A 12,306-nucleotide genomic window follows, 5' to 3' on the forward strand; every position below is an offset into this window, starting at 1 on the left:
ATGATCTTTTAGGCTCACAATTAACCCCAGCGAGTAACTCGGAGCACTGGCTGCAGCTGCCCAGACTCACTGGGCATTTCTCTAGGCCTTGCTGTCCGCATCTGAGCAATGGGAGGCTGGACTCTTGCTGGCCCTCCATGGCAGGCTTAGGGGGAACCCAGCCTCAGAACTGTGGGGCCCACTGGCCCCTGACCCAGCTGGAGGTGAGAGGAGCTGCCAGTCAGGGTCTGGGAAAACTGAGGGGAACGGAGTCCCCAGGCACAGTGGTTGGAAGCCTGGGGGCTGAGTCAATGCAGGCTGGTGAGCAAACCGTAAGCTCTTTGTTCCTGTGGGCTGGTCCGTGTGCCTGTGCCTGCGTCCACGTATGTCTCTATGTGCACGTGTGTTGTGTGTGCACTGGGCTCCTGTACATGCCTGCATGTGTTCCTGTGTGCACTCACCCATGCATGTACACAAGCCCGTGTGCGTGTGTGCAGGGTCACGCAATGACCCTTGTGAACTGGGAATCGCTGAGGAAGAACTGCATCCTTTGCTCTGGAATCTGAGCCCTGGGGGCCCCAGAGCCAATTCTGACGGGGGGCACCTTTCGACCAGGACATGGGGAGTCCCGGTGCGTGCGCAGGAGTGAATCTGGGGGTCCCCACGGTGCTCCATTTGCGCCCACGGGAGTGTCTGCCGCCTTCCGGTAATGCCTGTCGCCTCCACGTGGGCCTGGAGACAATGGCCTCACTCAAATCCACTCTTCATCCGGGACCCAACCAGGCGCCGCCCCAAGGTTCCTCCCACATGACTTTTGCTTGTGCGGTTCCCTTGCCCTGGTTGCCCTTCCTGTCCCTAGTATTGGGTTAGGTTCCCCTCCTCCCTAGGTGTGATCACTTCCCCCACCAGCCTTTGCGCCTCATTCGCGGGGTTTTTTGGCGGGGGGAGGGGGGTAACAAACAGCCCCTGTAACGCGCAGCCACTTGCTCTGCGCCCATTTTTGCAGAACGCGTGGAATTCAGAATCAGTGCCTGGGCCTGGCTGGGAGGATGCGGGGAGGGGTGCCTGGCATCATTCCAGGACAGGTCATTCCTGCTCCCGGGCAGGCCCCCACCCCGGGCACCGCAGGGAACCACCTCGCTCAACCTCGCTCAACTGCCCAACTGGGGACCCCTCCCTGAGCCCCTTCCAGTGCATCCCCATCCCTACAGTCTGGAGGAGCTTGGCTCCGGAGAACTCATCTGTTCCCTTCCACGTCACTGAGACTTTTCTGGCTTCCAGCCTGGCTTTAACAGTGGTGGAGGGTTGGCCGCCAGGACCCCGCTGAGAGCCCAACGTCCCTTCGTAGCCGCCATCTGTGCTTGTCAATCTCGAGGCTCCCGCCCCCAGGGACCACCAATCAGAGCGCAGGCATCCCAGTTTCGTCATCAGCAGCCAATCAGCGCTTCTGCTGACAGCTCAGGCCCCTCTGGTCCCGCTGGTCCCGCTGCCCCTGCAAGACGGCCACACGCCCAAGTCCATCTTCAATCACCGCCTACTTATTGGACGCCCATGGGGGGCCCCGTTCCACCCTCAAAGCTGTGCCTTGCTACTCAACCTCAGTCTCCTCCCCTGTAAGATGGGAACAGCTATGCTCTGGGTACCGTGATACTGCACAGAAGGGCCCAACCCAGCGCCTGCCTCTCCGGAGTCCCTGCAGGGCTGGCCACCTGGAGGTCTGCCAGGGGCCACGACCGCAGGGTGGGCTCAGGACCCAGGTCCCCCCTCGAGGTTGGAAACTTCCTCAGCTTCTTATCTGCCAAATAGAGAAGTGCCTCCCTTCCTCCCCAAGCTGGGCCTAGGGGTCCTGTTCTGATGAAGGCACCCACCCTGGACTCCAAGCTTAGCTCATCCAGCTGACTTTTCCCAGGGCCTGTGCCCACCTCTACCCGGGCCTGTCCTCCGAGGGCTCCCAGACAGCACATCCAGGTCCCAAGGGGCCCAAGCCTGCTGTGTTGGGGTATGGATGGATGCACACAAGGCCCGTTGCAGTATGGAAAAGGGGCACCCAGGCCCCGTACCTCCAAGCTCTAGTCAAGGCATACCTGCCAAGGCAGGAGGAAGTTCGCTCTGCCGGTTTGTGTGGGCCTGACCTCTAACTCCGAAACCTGCAGCAGGAGGGTTCCCAGGCCCACCACTCCCACCTGCCTTCATCCCCAACACACACACACACACACAACCTCAGGGGTGCAGACTTGCGTTAACTTTATTTTGCTCTTTCCAGTCTGAAGCTACTATCATGGGCATTTAGAGTTATACAAATGACACTTACAAAAAATAAAAGACCAAGACACCCAGAGTGAGATGCATGGTGGATGCTGACCAGAGGGGAAGGGGAGTGGCAGGGGCGGGGCTACGAGCCAGGGACCAGGGGCTTCCACGGGGCTCCCGGCTGAGGGCAACGCCCAGCTTCATCCCGCCGAGACCCGGGAGTCCAGTCAGAAGAGGAGCACCGATCATACCAGGGGCCCTGGCTGAGGCGGTGAAGGGCCCAGCACCACCAGGTGGGGACACAGGCCTGGGGCCCAGGCACATGGGAGGGAGGGGGCTGGTGAGAGCCCCCTGGGAAGGTGGAGGCAGGTTCTGGATTCGGGGAGGCGCCCCGCCTACCCCACCACTAGTGGGCAGAGGGCACTGAGGCCTGGAGATGCCGTATCAAGACCACCCCCCCCCACCAAGACCCCCTGAAGACCACTCATGGCTACAACCAGGCTTGCCTGGGGCTCCTCCAGCAATAACATTTCACTGAAAAAAGAAAGTTACTGATTTGGTCATTTTCTGCTTCCAGTCAGGCCAGAGTCAAAGAAAAGAGATAGGAGCAGGACCCCCGGACCACAGCAGGATGTGTGTGCAGTGGCCAGGCCCGGGCGGCCATCAAACCAGGCCTGCTCCACTCACAGGGGCCTGGAGCCAGCCCCGTCCTGTCCACCAGCTGTCCTCCCGACCACGCAGGGACGGCGCCCCAGGGGGGCCACTAACAGGCCTGGGGCAAGAGCTTGGCTCCTGGGAAATGGGGGAGGGGGAGGTTCAGGAGGGGACAGGAGATTCCAGTTACACACCCCGCCGCTCCCAGGAGCTCGGGAAGGCCTCCCAGCCCCCCACTCCTCCTCGGCCTCTTCGGGGAAATAAGGCTCAGAGTTGTCTGAGGTCAGAAGAAAGAAGTTCCAGCCTCGCCCAGGGCAGAGAAGAGAGGGCAGAGGGATGTGAAATCCCTCCAAGGACCAGGTCACAGCCTCTGACCTGCCCAGGGGAGGCCACATGGGACAACAGGTGAGGGCACCGTTTGCTCTGGGTTTCCAGTTTGAAAGGCAAGGGGCTCGCCACCCACAGCAGAGCCCACCTGGAGAAGAGAGTTAGCAGGGCGGGTTGGGCAGGGTGGGGAGGGGGATGCCGGCGGCGGGGCCCTAGTACTCCCACAGCGTGGTGGGGTCGATGGTGTCAGCGCAGGCCTTCAGGACCCCCGCGTGGTCCCCCTTCAGGTAGTGCCCGCCCACCTTGATGGCCACCTTGTTGTAGTCACAGAACTCGAAGAAGAAGTCCACAGGGCTGTCGCTGCTGCTGGTGACGGAGGAGTCGTTGCCCACCATCCAGTACTTGCCTGTGGAGTCTGGAGCAGGGGCAAGGGGAGGCCCCGTCAGGCCCTGCCTGGGCTCTGCTCCCCACCCTCCAATCACGGCTTCCAGAATGGGGGTGGGGTCTGTTACATCCACCCAAGCCTCCGGCCCATGCTGGACTGGAGTCCCTTCCCCCGCCTCCCACCAGAATTTTGGTCCCATAACTCATGTGTGACCCCTCCCCTGCCCAGCCTTTCCAGAATCCCATCTCCCTCTCTAGCTCTATCTGGGGTGGGCCGGACATCTCCCTCCTGTACAGACAAGAGGGGAAGGGGCTACCCCCCAACCTAGAGCCTCTGGTGGCCAGATGGGGCCTGGCCCAAGCCACATCACAGGGTGGCCAAGCCGAACCCCAAAGCCAGGCTCAAGTGGGGCAGGGGTTTGCTCTCTGTGTCCAACACTGGCCCCCTGAGCCCAGGGGGCCCCACCCGGCACTGCCCACAGGAGAACCTGCCTTTGATGTTGTAGGCGCCGTCTCTGAACTCCAGCTGGAAGACATCGTAGTTGGAGCGGTTGGCGTCCAGGGTGCCCGTGACCTTGCGGCAGCCAATGAAGCCGTGCTCCCCACGGAACACGATGATGGGGCGGTTGATCAGCTTCATGAGGAAGAGCTCCGAGTCCCCTGTCCCAGGAGGTGGAAAAGAAGTGAGCCTCATGGGGTTGGGGGTGCGACACCCAGGGTGTGGCTCAGAGAGGGAGAGCGGGAGTCTGGGGTCACACAGCACTCCAGCCCTAGGGTGAGGCAGGGTGGTGCCAGTTTGGGAGGATGCCCAGCACAGGGCAGGCTTCGGGTGGGGCTCGTAAGTGACCACGGCATACAGTTAGACCCTCCAGGGAACAAGGGCTTGAGGTAAGCCCCCAGGTGGCTACCTGCTGTCTCCACCGAGGCAGCCAGCTGGCCGTTCTTCTTGGCCGTCACAAACTTGCCATTGGACGCGCGCAGTATGATCCTCCGATCACGCCACTCAATGTCAAAGTAGCAGCTGGCATCCCTGGGGGTGGCGGGACAGGGTCAGGCGAGGCCGCCCCACAGGAAGGCCAGCCTGGGCGAGCGCGGGCAGTGACAGGCGGGCAGTGGGGCACTCACTTGGTGGAGGCAGTGGACTGCACACCCCCGGTGGCCGTCAGCGTCCAGTACTTGCCCGAGTGGGTGCGGAAGGCGCACTTTTTGGTTTCGCGGTCGATCTCCAGCTGGAAAGTCTCTTGGTCGGTCTCTTCGTCCTGATTGGCCGACAGGTCCATACCTGCGGGGAGAGCCTCCAGCTAGTACAGGGACCCCCACGCCCCCCCCCCAGTGCTGGCTGACCCTCAGCCCTGCCACACACACCAGCACAGCGGGGGGGCTGCTGAGACCCCACAGTGCGGCTCAGACCCCTCGGCCTTCACATCAGAGGGCGGAACCCAGGATCCCAGGCAGGACAAGTCAAGGGCCAAGGCCAGCTAGGTCCATTTACACATCACGTTCTCTGATTACAGAAGTAATACCTTCCAACAAACCAAATGCAAAAAGATATTGTAGAACCAACTGGGAGACTCTCAACATGGTCCAGGATTAGAGAGCATGGATTAATTATTGTTAATCATGTTGTCATTAGGTAAGAAAATGGCCTTGTTTTTTAGGGATACACGCAAACATTTTGAGATGAAGTGCCCTGATGTCAGGGATTTGCATTAAGTACAACCAGAAGCAATGAATAAAGGGACAAGGAGCTAGTGTGGCAGAATATCGCAGCTGGGGGAATCAGTATATGGTAGTTCATGATATCCTTCCTGCTTCTGTATACGTGTAAAAGTCAAGAGAGTCATAGCACACGTTCCCTTCAGGGAATTTAGAAAACTCATAAAAGCGAATTCACACACACCCCCATGCCCACCACACCCCCAGAATGCCCCTGTGAACGGCAGGTGACCACACACTCCTAGCCTTTTCCCCGTGCACTCACATACGCATTTTCTTGACCTTCAAGTGCACGCATGCTACAGACCTCGATTTGCAAATGATCTGCCTAACACCTTTACACGTTTCCATGTCCCTAAATCGTCTGTGAAGGGGGCGGCTTCGGCGTTTTGCTCCCACAAGCTGCAGCCATGTCGTTTTGCACGTCCGTATGGACTCCTCCAGGTAAAACCTGAAGTGGGATCTTTGGTCCCAACAAGTTCACATCCCCAAGCACCATGGATCCTAAGAGCCTCCGCAGCAGGGTGAGTTGGGCCTTGAGGCCTTTATGAAGCCGGGATCAGTGGCGGGCGGCAGGTGTCCTTTTAGATGAGATGAGGCTGGCGGGTGGCAGAGGCTGGCGTGTGGCAGAGCCTGGGGTCTGAGCACCCCCAGGCCCTCCCCCAGGACCCATTCTTAGTTCTCCAGCCACCACCCAGAGGGCCTGAAAGGTGTCAGCCCCATGCTAACCAGGTCTCGTGTCCCATGTCAGCGCCACCCCATCACAAAGGAGAATGAGGCAGAGAGGTGGTGCCCTTGCCCAAGGTCACCCAGAGAGAAAGCTAGGGGTCCAGGGCTCTCAGGAGGAGAGATGGGCAAACTCAGGCCTCCTGCCATGCCCTCTCCCCCAACCCTCCCTCCCCTCTGTGGACTGGTGGATGGGACCTCCACGGGTCACTCTGAAGCAGACCCTCACAACGCCTGGGCTTGACCCTCCAGGCCCCCTGGGTCCCCTCAGCCACAGTGTCAGGGATCTGCTGACTACTGAGGAGCCGGGGGTAGAGGTGAGCTCGATCCACCATCACGCCCCAGTGAAGCACGGGGCGAGGATCAGCAGGGGCTGGGCCTTCTGGGTGCCCGAGCCACCCCGAGGACGACCATCCTAAGGCCACACCCAGGAGCACAATGGGGGGCAGGGGTCCATCCTTGCTCAGACCTCGCCCAGCCGACCTGCCCCACCCCACTGCTGCAGAGCTGCCAGCCCCAGCCTGCCCAGCCACATGGCACTACCTACCCAACACGTGGCAGGCCGGCTGATGGGAAGGAAAGAACTGACGAGGAGAAGCCCCACCGGGCACACCTCAGCAGCAGAAAAGACAGAGAGGGGCTCCCAGAAAGAGGGGCAAAGCGGGCAGGGAAGGGCCCCAAATGGCAGTCAGATCTCTAGCACTGACCAGCCTACCTGACATAACAGAGCCTTGCCAGTGAACAAGGCGCTGGCCAGCCTGCCCGAGGACAAACACAGCAAGTGCAGGGGCTCCTTTTCAATGAGACTTTGGTTCCTGAGAGCTTAGCCAGCCCTGCGCTCCTGCGGACCATCCGGCTTGACTCGGCTTGACTCCTCCCGGCAATTCCACAGAGTTATTTCGAGGAACAAAGGGAGGCTATGCAAAGGGAGGCGGGTACCTCCCCAGGGCCACACGACCACCACCACCTGCTCAGCCACTCAGACCCCCTCCCGCCTGGGTGGGTCCAGTCCTGGAACTGGTTTGATAAACAGGCGTAGGCCAGCCCGCAAGGTACGCAAAGCCAGGGCCAGGCGCCCTTGAGTGCCTCCCCCGCCCAGCCTCAGTTTCCCTCTCTGCCTGTCAAAAGGGCCCGGTCTGAGATGGAAAGGATTTAGCAGCCCATTGCCAAGTAGACACCAGGTCTTCCGCCCGCAATAGGAAGGGGTGGGGAGAGTATCCCCTCCCCATTCCAGTGGGGTCCCTCCTGGCTCCAAGGCCCTGCCCAGATGGGAAAGGCCCCACTTGGCCTTGGAGTCTCTAATTAGAGCTGGGTTACTATGGGAACAGGGTTTTCTTCGGGATTTTTCTTTTCATCAACAGCAGCACAGAAAACCTGAGTCACAGGCCCACAGGAGCCCTGAGGAGGCAGGAGATGCGGGGGCTCAATGTCCCCCCAACCCGCTCCAGAGAGCACAACTGAGACACCGGGCCCCCGCATGTCCCCCCTCCATCGTGGCTCTCCCCACCTCCAGCCTCTGAGCCATCCTGTACAGTGGCTTGGAGGGGGCACCCCCTCCCTGCCAACACACCCCATGGTCCCCATCCCCCTCAGCCTTAGCAGTCCGCATATTCCCCTGGCTTGTTCAAATCAGGCACTCGCCACCACCCCCATTCAGTTTAAGGGAGGGGGCCCAGAAGCATCTGTGGCCTCACCTCACCTCCCCTCTTCCCAGTCAGCTCTTGCCACTACCTGACCACTTTAAATCCCTACTTCGTCCTTACACAAGCTGTTCCCTGGGCCTGAAATGCTCTGCCTCATCAGGAGAACTCTTACACATCCTGCAAAGCCCAGCCTGACCAGCCCTTTCTCAGCCAGCCAGCCTCACCTTCGAGCGGCTGGGATTGGGCACTTCCTGAGCATGGAGTCCCCAGGGCACAGCTGGCCAGATGCAAAGAGGCTGTGAGACCAGGTGGGAAATGGGGTGAGGCTCTGCCCAGGGTCTGGCTGGAGCCCAGGGCAGGTGAGGCTCCGAAGTAGCATGAGTACTGCTCACTCAGTGGCCCTGCCATCCTCCATCCCCGCCCAAGCCATGTCCTCACCGTGTGGTCACAGCCACAGCACTTCCCAGGACCTGGGATAGACATGTGCCATCTGCCTTGTCACATCAGCTCTTGGGACCCCCACTCCCTGTGGCCGACCCTGCCTCTAATGTAGGCTGTGACGGCCTCCTCCCAGAAATACAGCCTGGCCGAAAAGAATGTGCCCAGGGCAGCCCTGGGCGAGCCCTTTACAAATGGGGAAACTGAGGCCAGAGAGCAGGCCGCAGCTTCAGCAGGGAGCACCCCACCCCCACCAGGCCCGGCCTGTGCAGGCCTACGGGGATGATTCACTTCCCCCAGCCCGCTAAACCCAGGATGCTCCTCCTTCCTGGCTGGCGTTTCCCAACATGTGTCGGAAGCACAGCTGAAGCCTCCTTGCCACGCAGGCCTGTCCAAAATGGCCTCTGCAGACACAGCCCCCAAGCCCATGCCGGCTCCAAGTCCTCTGGTCATCCTCCGCCCCACAAAGAAGACCCGAGGTCAGCCAACATCAGAACGAGATGAGGACCCCAAAATCTGAGGCCCATGTAGCTCTAGTCTTTGCTCCCAAAGCTCCCTTCCCTTTAAACGCACAGATGAGCCAGCAGCTCTCCTGGTGCAATTTCTGGCTCCTCCTGCCCCATCAGCTTGAATCACACCATGACACCACCAGCGAGCTTTACTAGAAAGGTGAGGGCACCTGCCCAGGCTCACCAGTGCCTGCCAAAAACACCCCCAGGATCTCTCTGCTCCTTTCTGGCACCAAGGGCTAGGGCCAGGGCCACCCGTTCCTGCCACACCTTCCCCAGGGCAGGTGCCGGATGCAGCCCAGCAAGCACGGAGCATGCCTGCGTTGATGAGCACCCAACCGAAGTCCTGTGGCCCTGCTGGCTGTTCCAGTCCCACCCGCCAACCTCACAACCACACTGGGCTTTCTGCTCCTTCCTGCCTCGGGGCCTTTGCACAAGCTGTGCCCTGTACCTGCAACACTGTTCCACACACCTGATACATGCTACCTTCTATTCATCCTCAGGTCAGGTCAAGTGTCCTCCTCAGAAAGGGACCTCCCCCATCTAATCTGGGACCCTCATGTACTTCCTGGACCCCCAGACCTTTGCTTGACACCTCTGGGATGTTGCTCATGTCCCAACGAGAACATTGGGCCCAGCAGGGAAGGATCCAGGAGATGCGCGTGTGCTCACCACTCAGGCCTCAGCATGTCTCACTTGGTAGGGGCTCAGTGTTTGCTGAATAGGTGGAGAGTCCTGCCCCACCTCGTACTGTGTGAGACTGGAAAGGGGAGGGCCTCTGCCCCAGAGGCCGGGAGGCATCAGGGGCTCCAGATAAGAGCTCATTCTGGAGTCAAACCCAGTTCTTCATGCTGCTTACTTGCTGTGTGATCTTGGGCACATGGCTTCTCCTCTCTGGGCCTAAACCTGCCCATTTGTAGGATGGAAGAAATACCGCCCGCTTCAATTAGCACACTCGGGTACGAAACTGCCACGGGGCTGCAACCTCCTTGGCAGAGCCGAGTCAGGAGGGTGGCCGTCAGGAGGAAGGGGGGGTGGCGGGGCAATGACTCGGCTCCCATCCAGCTATCTCCAGAGGCTGGGGTCCAACTTCCCAGCTGGGGGAGCCAGACACCCACAGGTTCCCCCAAAGGAGGGGCGAGGGCGCCAGAAGGAAGAGAAGCCGCCTAGGGGGAGAATCTAAGAAGGGAAAGAGGAGGGTTCACTTCTGGCGCGCAGGCCGGTAGGAAATGGCCAGGCCAGCGGGAGGCCCCGGGAGAGGACGCATCGAGTTGCAACCAGTTGTTCCAGGCGGGAGTCTTGGGGGTGGGTTCAACCGAGGGTAGGGGGGCTTCCCGAGGGTGCCGGGCTGGGGTCTCCGGGCTCAGGCTGAGACCGCTCTCTGTCTCCCGCAGAGCAGAGGGTACCGGCCAGGAGACGCGCGGCGGGCGCAGGGCGGGGTGCCTGGCGGGCTGCCATCCGCGCCACGCCGTCCCGGGGCCGGGGCGCGAGCAGGGAGGCCGCCTTCTGGGGCGGCTTCGGACGGGGCACTGGGCCTGGGGGCGGCGCGGGGGATCCTCAGCAGGGGGGGACCCGCAGAAAGTCGATTCCCTCCCCCGCCCGGCCGCATCTGGTTTTCCCATCTGCAGAGACGGAGCAGGACAAAGGGGGCGAGGGAGGGCCCTGTCGACGAGCCCGTCCCCCTGCTCACAAAGGCCGCGGCCTCGAGCGCGGGGCGGACGCGGGAGGAGGGGCTGGGGGGGGAAGGGCAGACACTCTGGGCGCCCCCTTTCCAGCAGAGGCCAACCCCTCCCAGCAGCCAGCGGAGGTGGAGAAAGGCCCGGAGGGAGGGAGGTGGAAGCGCAGCCTGCGAAGATCAAAGGCTACTTCCATCCCGCCCGCGAAAGGCGGCCTTCAGGGAGCGGGGGCGCGCCCCGTGCCTGTTGCGACCCCTCGCCTCCGCCAAGGAGCCAAAGGCCCACTGACGGGGGGAGGGGCACGAGGAAACAGGCGAGGGGCGTCCCCTCCCCAAGGGCTAGGCCCGCGGATGCGAGGGAGGGATCTGCGCGCGTAGGGAGGACCCAGATCAGGCCGAGGGTTCGGAGGGTGGCACAAGGGGCGGCGTCTAAGCGCGGCCTAGGAGCCCCAATCTCAAGGCGGAGTGGGGGTTATGCAGCGGCACCCAAGGATGGGCAAAGCCCCACCCCTCGCCCCTTCCCGGGGATCGCAGCGCAGGTCCCGCGGCGGGGTGGGGTGGCCCGCGCGCCCAGCGGGGGCGCACCGGGCGTCGCTCGGGATTGCAGCGGCGCCGCGGGCGAGAAAGGGCGGGAGGCTGCGGGGACTGGGGTGGGGTTCGCTTTGTGCATGGCCCAGAGAGGCGGGGGACAGCGTCCCCACTCACCCTGGCGCGTGGACACGTTCCTCTCGTTGGCTGCCTGCAGCACGACCTGGGCGCAGCTCTGCTCCAGGGCGAAGAGCTCGTCCTTGCCCACCTTGGTGGCCTTGCCCGCCTTGAGCGTGCCGCTGGGCCCCGACGGCGCCAGGTAGCGGCCTTCGCAGTCGCGGAAGGCCACCTTGCCGGAGCGGAACTCGAGCGTGTAGCCGGTGGCGGGCTCGGGGTGCGCCACTAGGCGCCCGTCGTGGCGCAGGAAGCGGTGGTCGGCCGTCTGCAAGCTGTAGCGCTGGTCCTGGAAGGCCAGCGTGATGAGCGAGTCGACGCCCCAGGGCACGTCGCGGTCCACTGCGATCTCGTCGGCCGGCCGCGCGCTCAGGTGCGCGTAGCGCTTGCGGGCCAGGCTGTAGATGGTGACCTGGGGGTGCATGGCGATGTGCACGCTCCACTTCTCGGCCGGCGACACGGTCTGAGCGAAGCACGACAGGCGGTCCTCGGTGCCGCCAAAGTAGCGCCGGTGCGCCTCGGACTGCAGCGACCAGCGGCCGTCGTCGTGCGCCACGATGAGAAAGCGGCAGTCGGCACTGGGCACCTCGTGTTCGCAGGTCACGTTGCCATCCTTGTCCGCCGCCAGGTAGCGGCCCAGGTGGCTGCGCAGGCACACGGCTGCGCTGCCCGCCTCGTCGGGCGGCTGTTCCAGCGTCCAGATCTGCTTCTTCTTCAGGCTGCTGGCCGACGCATTCACCTTGAACCCGAACGTCTCGGCCGTCAGGTACTTGTTGCTGCAGTTAATGAGACCGAACTGGATCTGCAGGGCTTCGGCCGTGCCGTTGGCGGTCATGGTGGCGGCGGGCGGGAGGCCGGCGCGGCCCGGGAGGTTGGTGGCGGGTCCCCGCGGCGGCGCCCTGCTCCTTTGTTCAGCTGCCGCGGCCGTGCGCTCACCCTCAGCAACGCTTTACAAAGCCGGCGCGTCGAGCCCGAGCCCTTTTATAGGCGGGGTGACGTCAGCGTCGCGAGGTCCCGCCCCCGCCCCGCCCCGGGGCTCGCCGAGGAGGGGGCACCGGGGCCCAGGGAGCGAACTGAGTCGCGCAGGGGCCCGGAGGGGCGTGGGTGGGGGCTGGGCTCGCCGCCTTCCCTGCTCGGCCGGCCTCTGCAGTGCCCCCTCTTCGGGCCGCCGCCCCCTCCCCGCCAATGCCAAGGCCTCGCCCTCGCAGCGCCGCAGCCTGAGGACTCACCCAGAGCACGGGACCCCTCGGAGGCCCCGCACCCCAAGCCCAGCCGGGAGGAAGGCCGAGCCAGGTTTGAGGTT

The 12,306-nt window shown here is 62.6% G+C and overlaps 1 protein-coding gene across 1 annotated transcript; it reads right to left on the reverse strand.

Moving 5' to 3' along the window:
* Window positions 1-2,201: 2,201 nt before the first annotated feature.
* FSCN1 (fascin actin-bundling protein 1) lies at window positions 2,202-11,969 on the reverse strand. Its single transcript, XM_082360956.1, has 5 exons — window positions 11,007-11,969; window positions 4,720-4,876; window positions 4,503-4,624; window positions 4,087-4,254; window positions 2,202-3,625 (listed from the first exon to the last, which is right to left on the reverse strand). Exons 1-5 carry the CDS (start codon window positions 11,836-11,838, stop codon window positions 3,423-3,425), a joined length of 1,482 nt encoding a protein of 493 aa, XP_082217082.1. The 5' UTR covers window positions 11,839-11,969; the 3' UTR covers window positions 2,202-3,422.
* Window positions 11,970-12,306: the final 337 nt, after the last annotated feature.

Source organism: Balaenoptera borealis, assembly GCF_965194805.1.
Source record: "Balaenoptera borealis genome assembly, chromosome: 16".
NCBI lineage: Eukaryota > Metazoa > Chordata > Mammalia > Artiodactyla > Balaenopteridae > Balaenoptera > Balaenoptera borealis.

What these genes read in the sequence shown, in the direction of transcription:
- FSCN1 (XM_082360956.1), bottom strand. Translation starts at nt 11,838, where the DNA reads ATGACCGCCAACGGCACGGCCGAAGCCCTGCAGATCCAGTTCGGTCTC. An exon ending in GAACGTGTCCACGCGCCAGG is followed by an intron (nt 4,877 to 11,006) that starts GTGAGTGGGGAC and finishes CTCTCCCCGCAG; the next exon opens with GTATGGACCTGTCGGCCAAT. An exon ending in TGCCTCGGTGGAGACAGCAG is followed by an intron (nt 4,255 to 4,502) that starts GTAGCCACCTGG and finishes CTCCTGGGACAG; the next exon opens with GGGACTCGGAGCTCTTCCTC.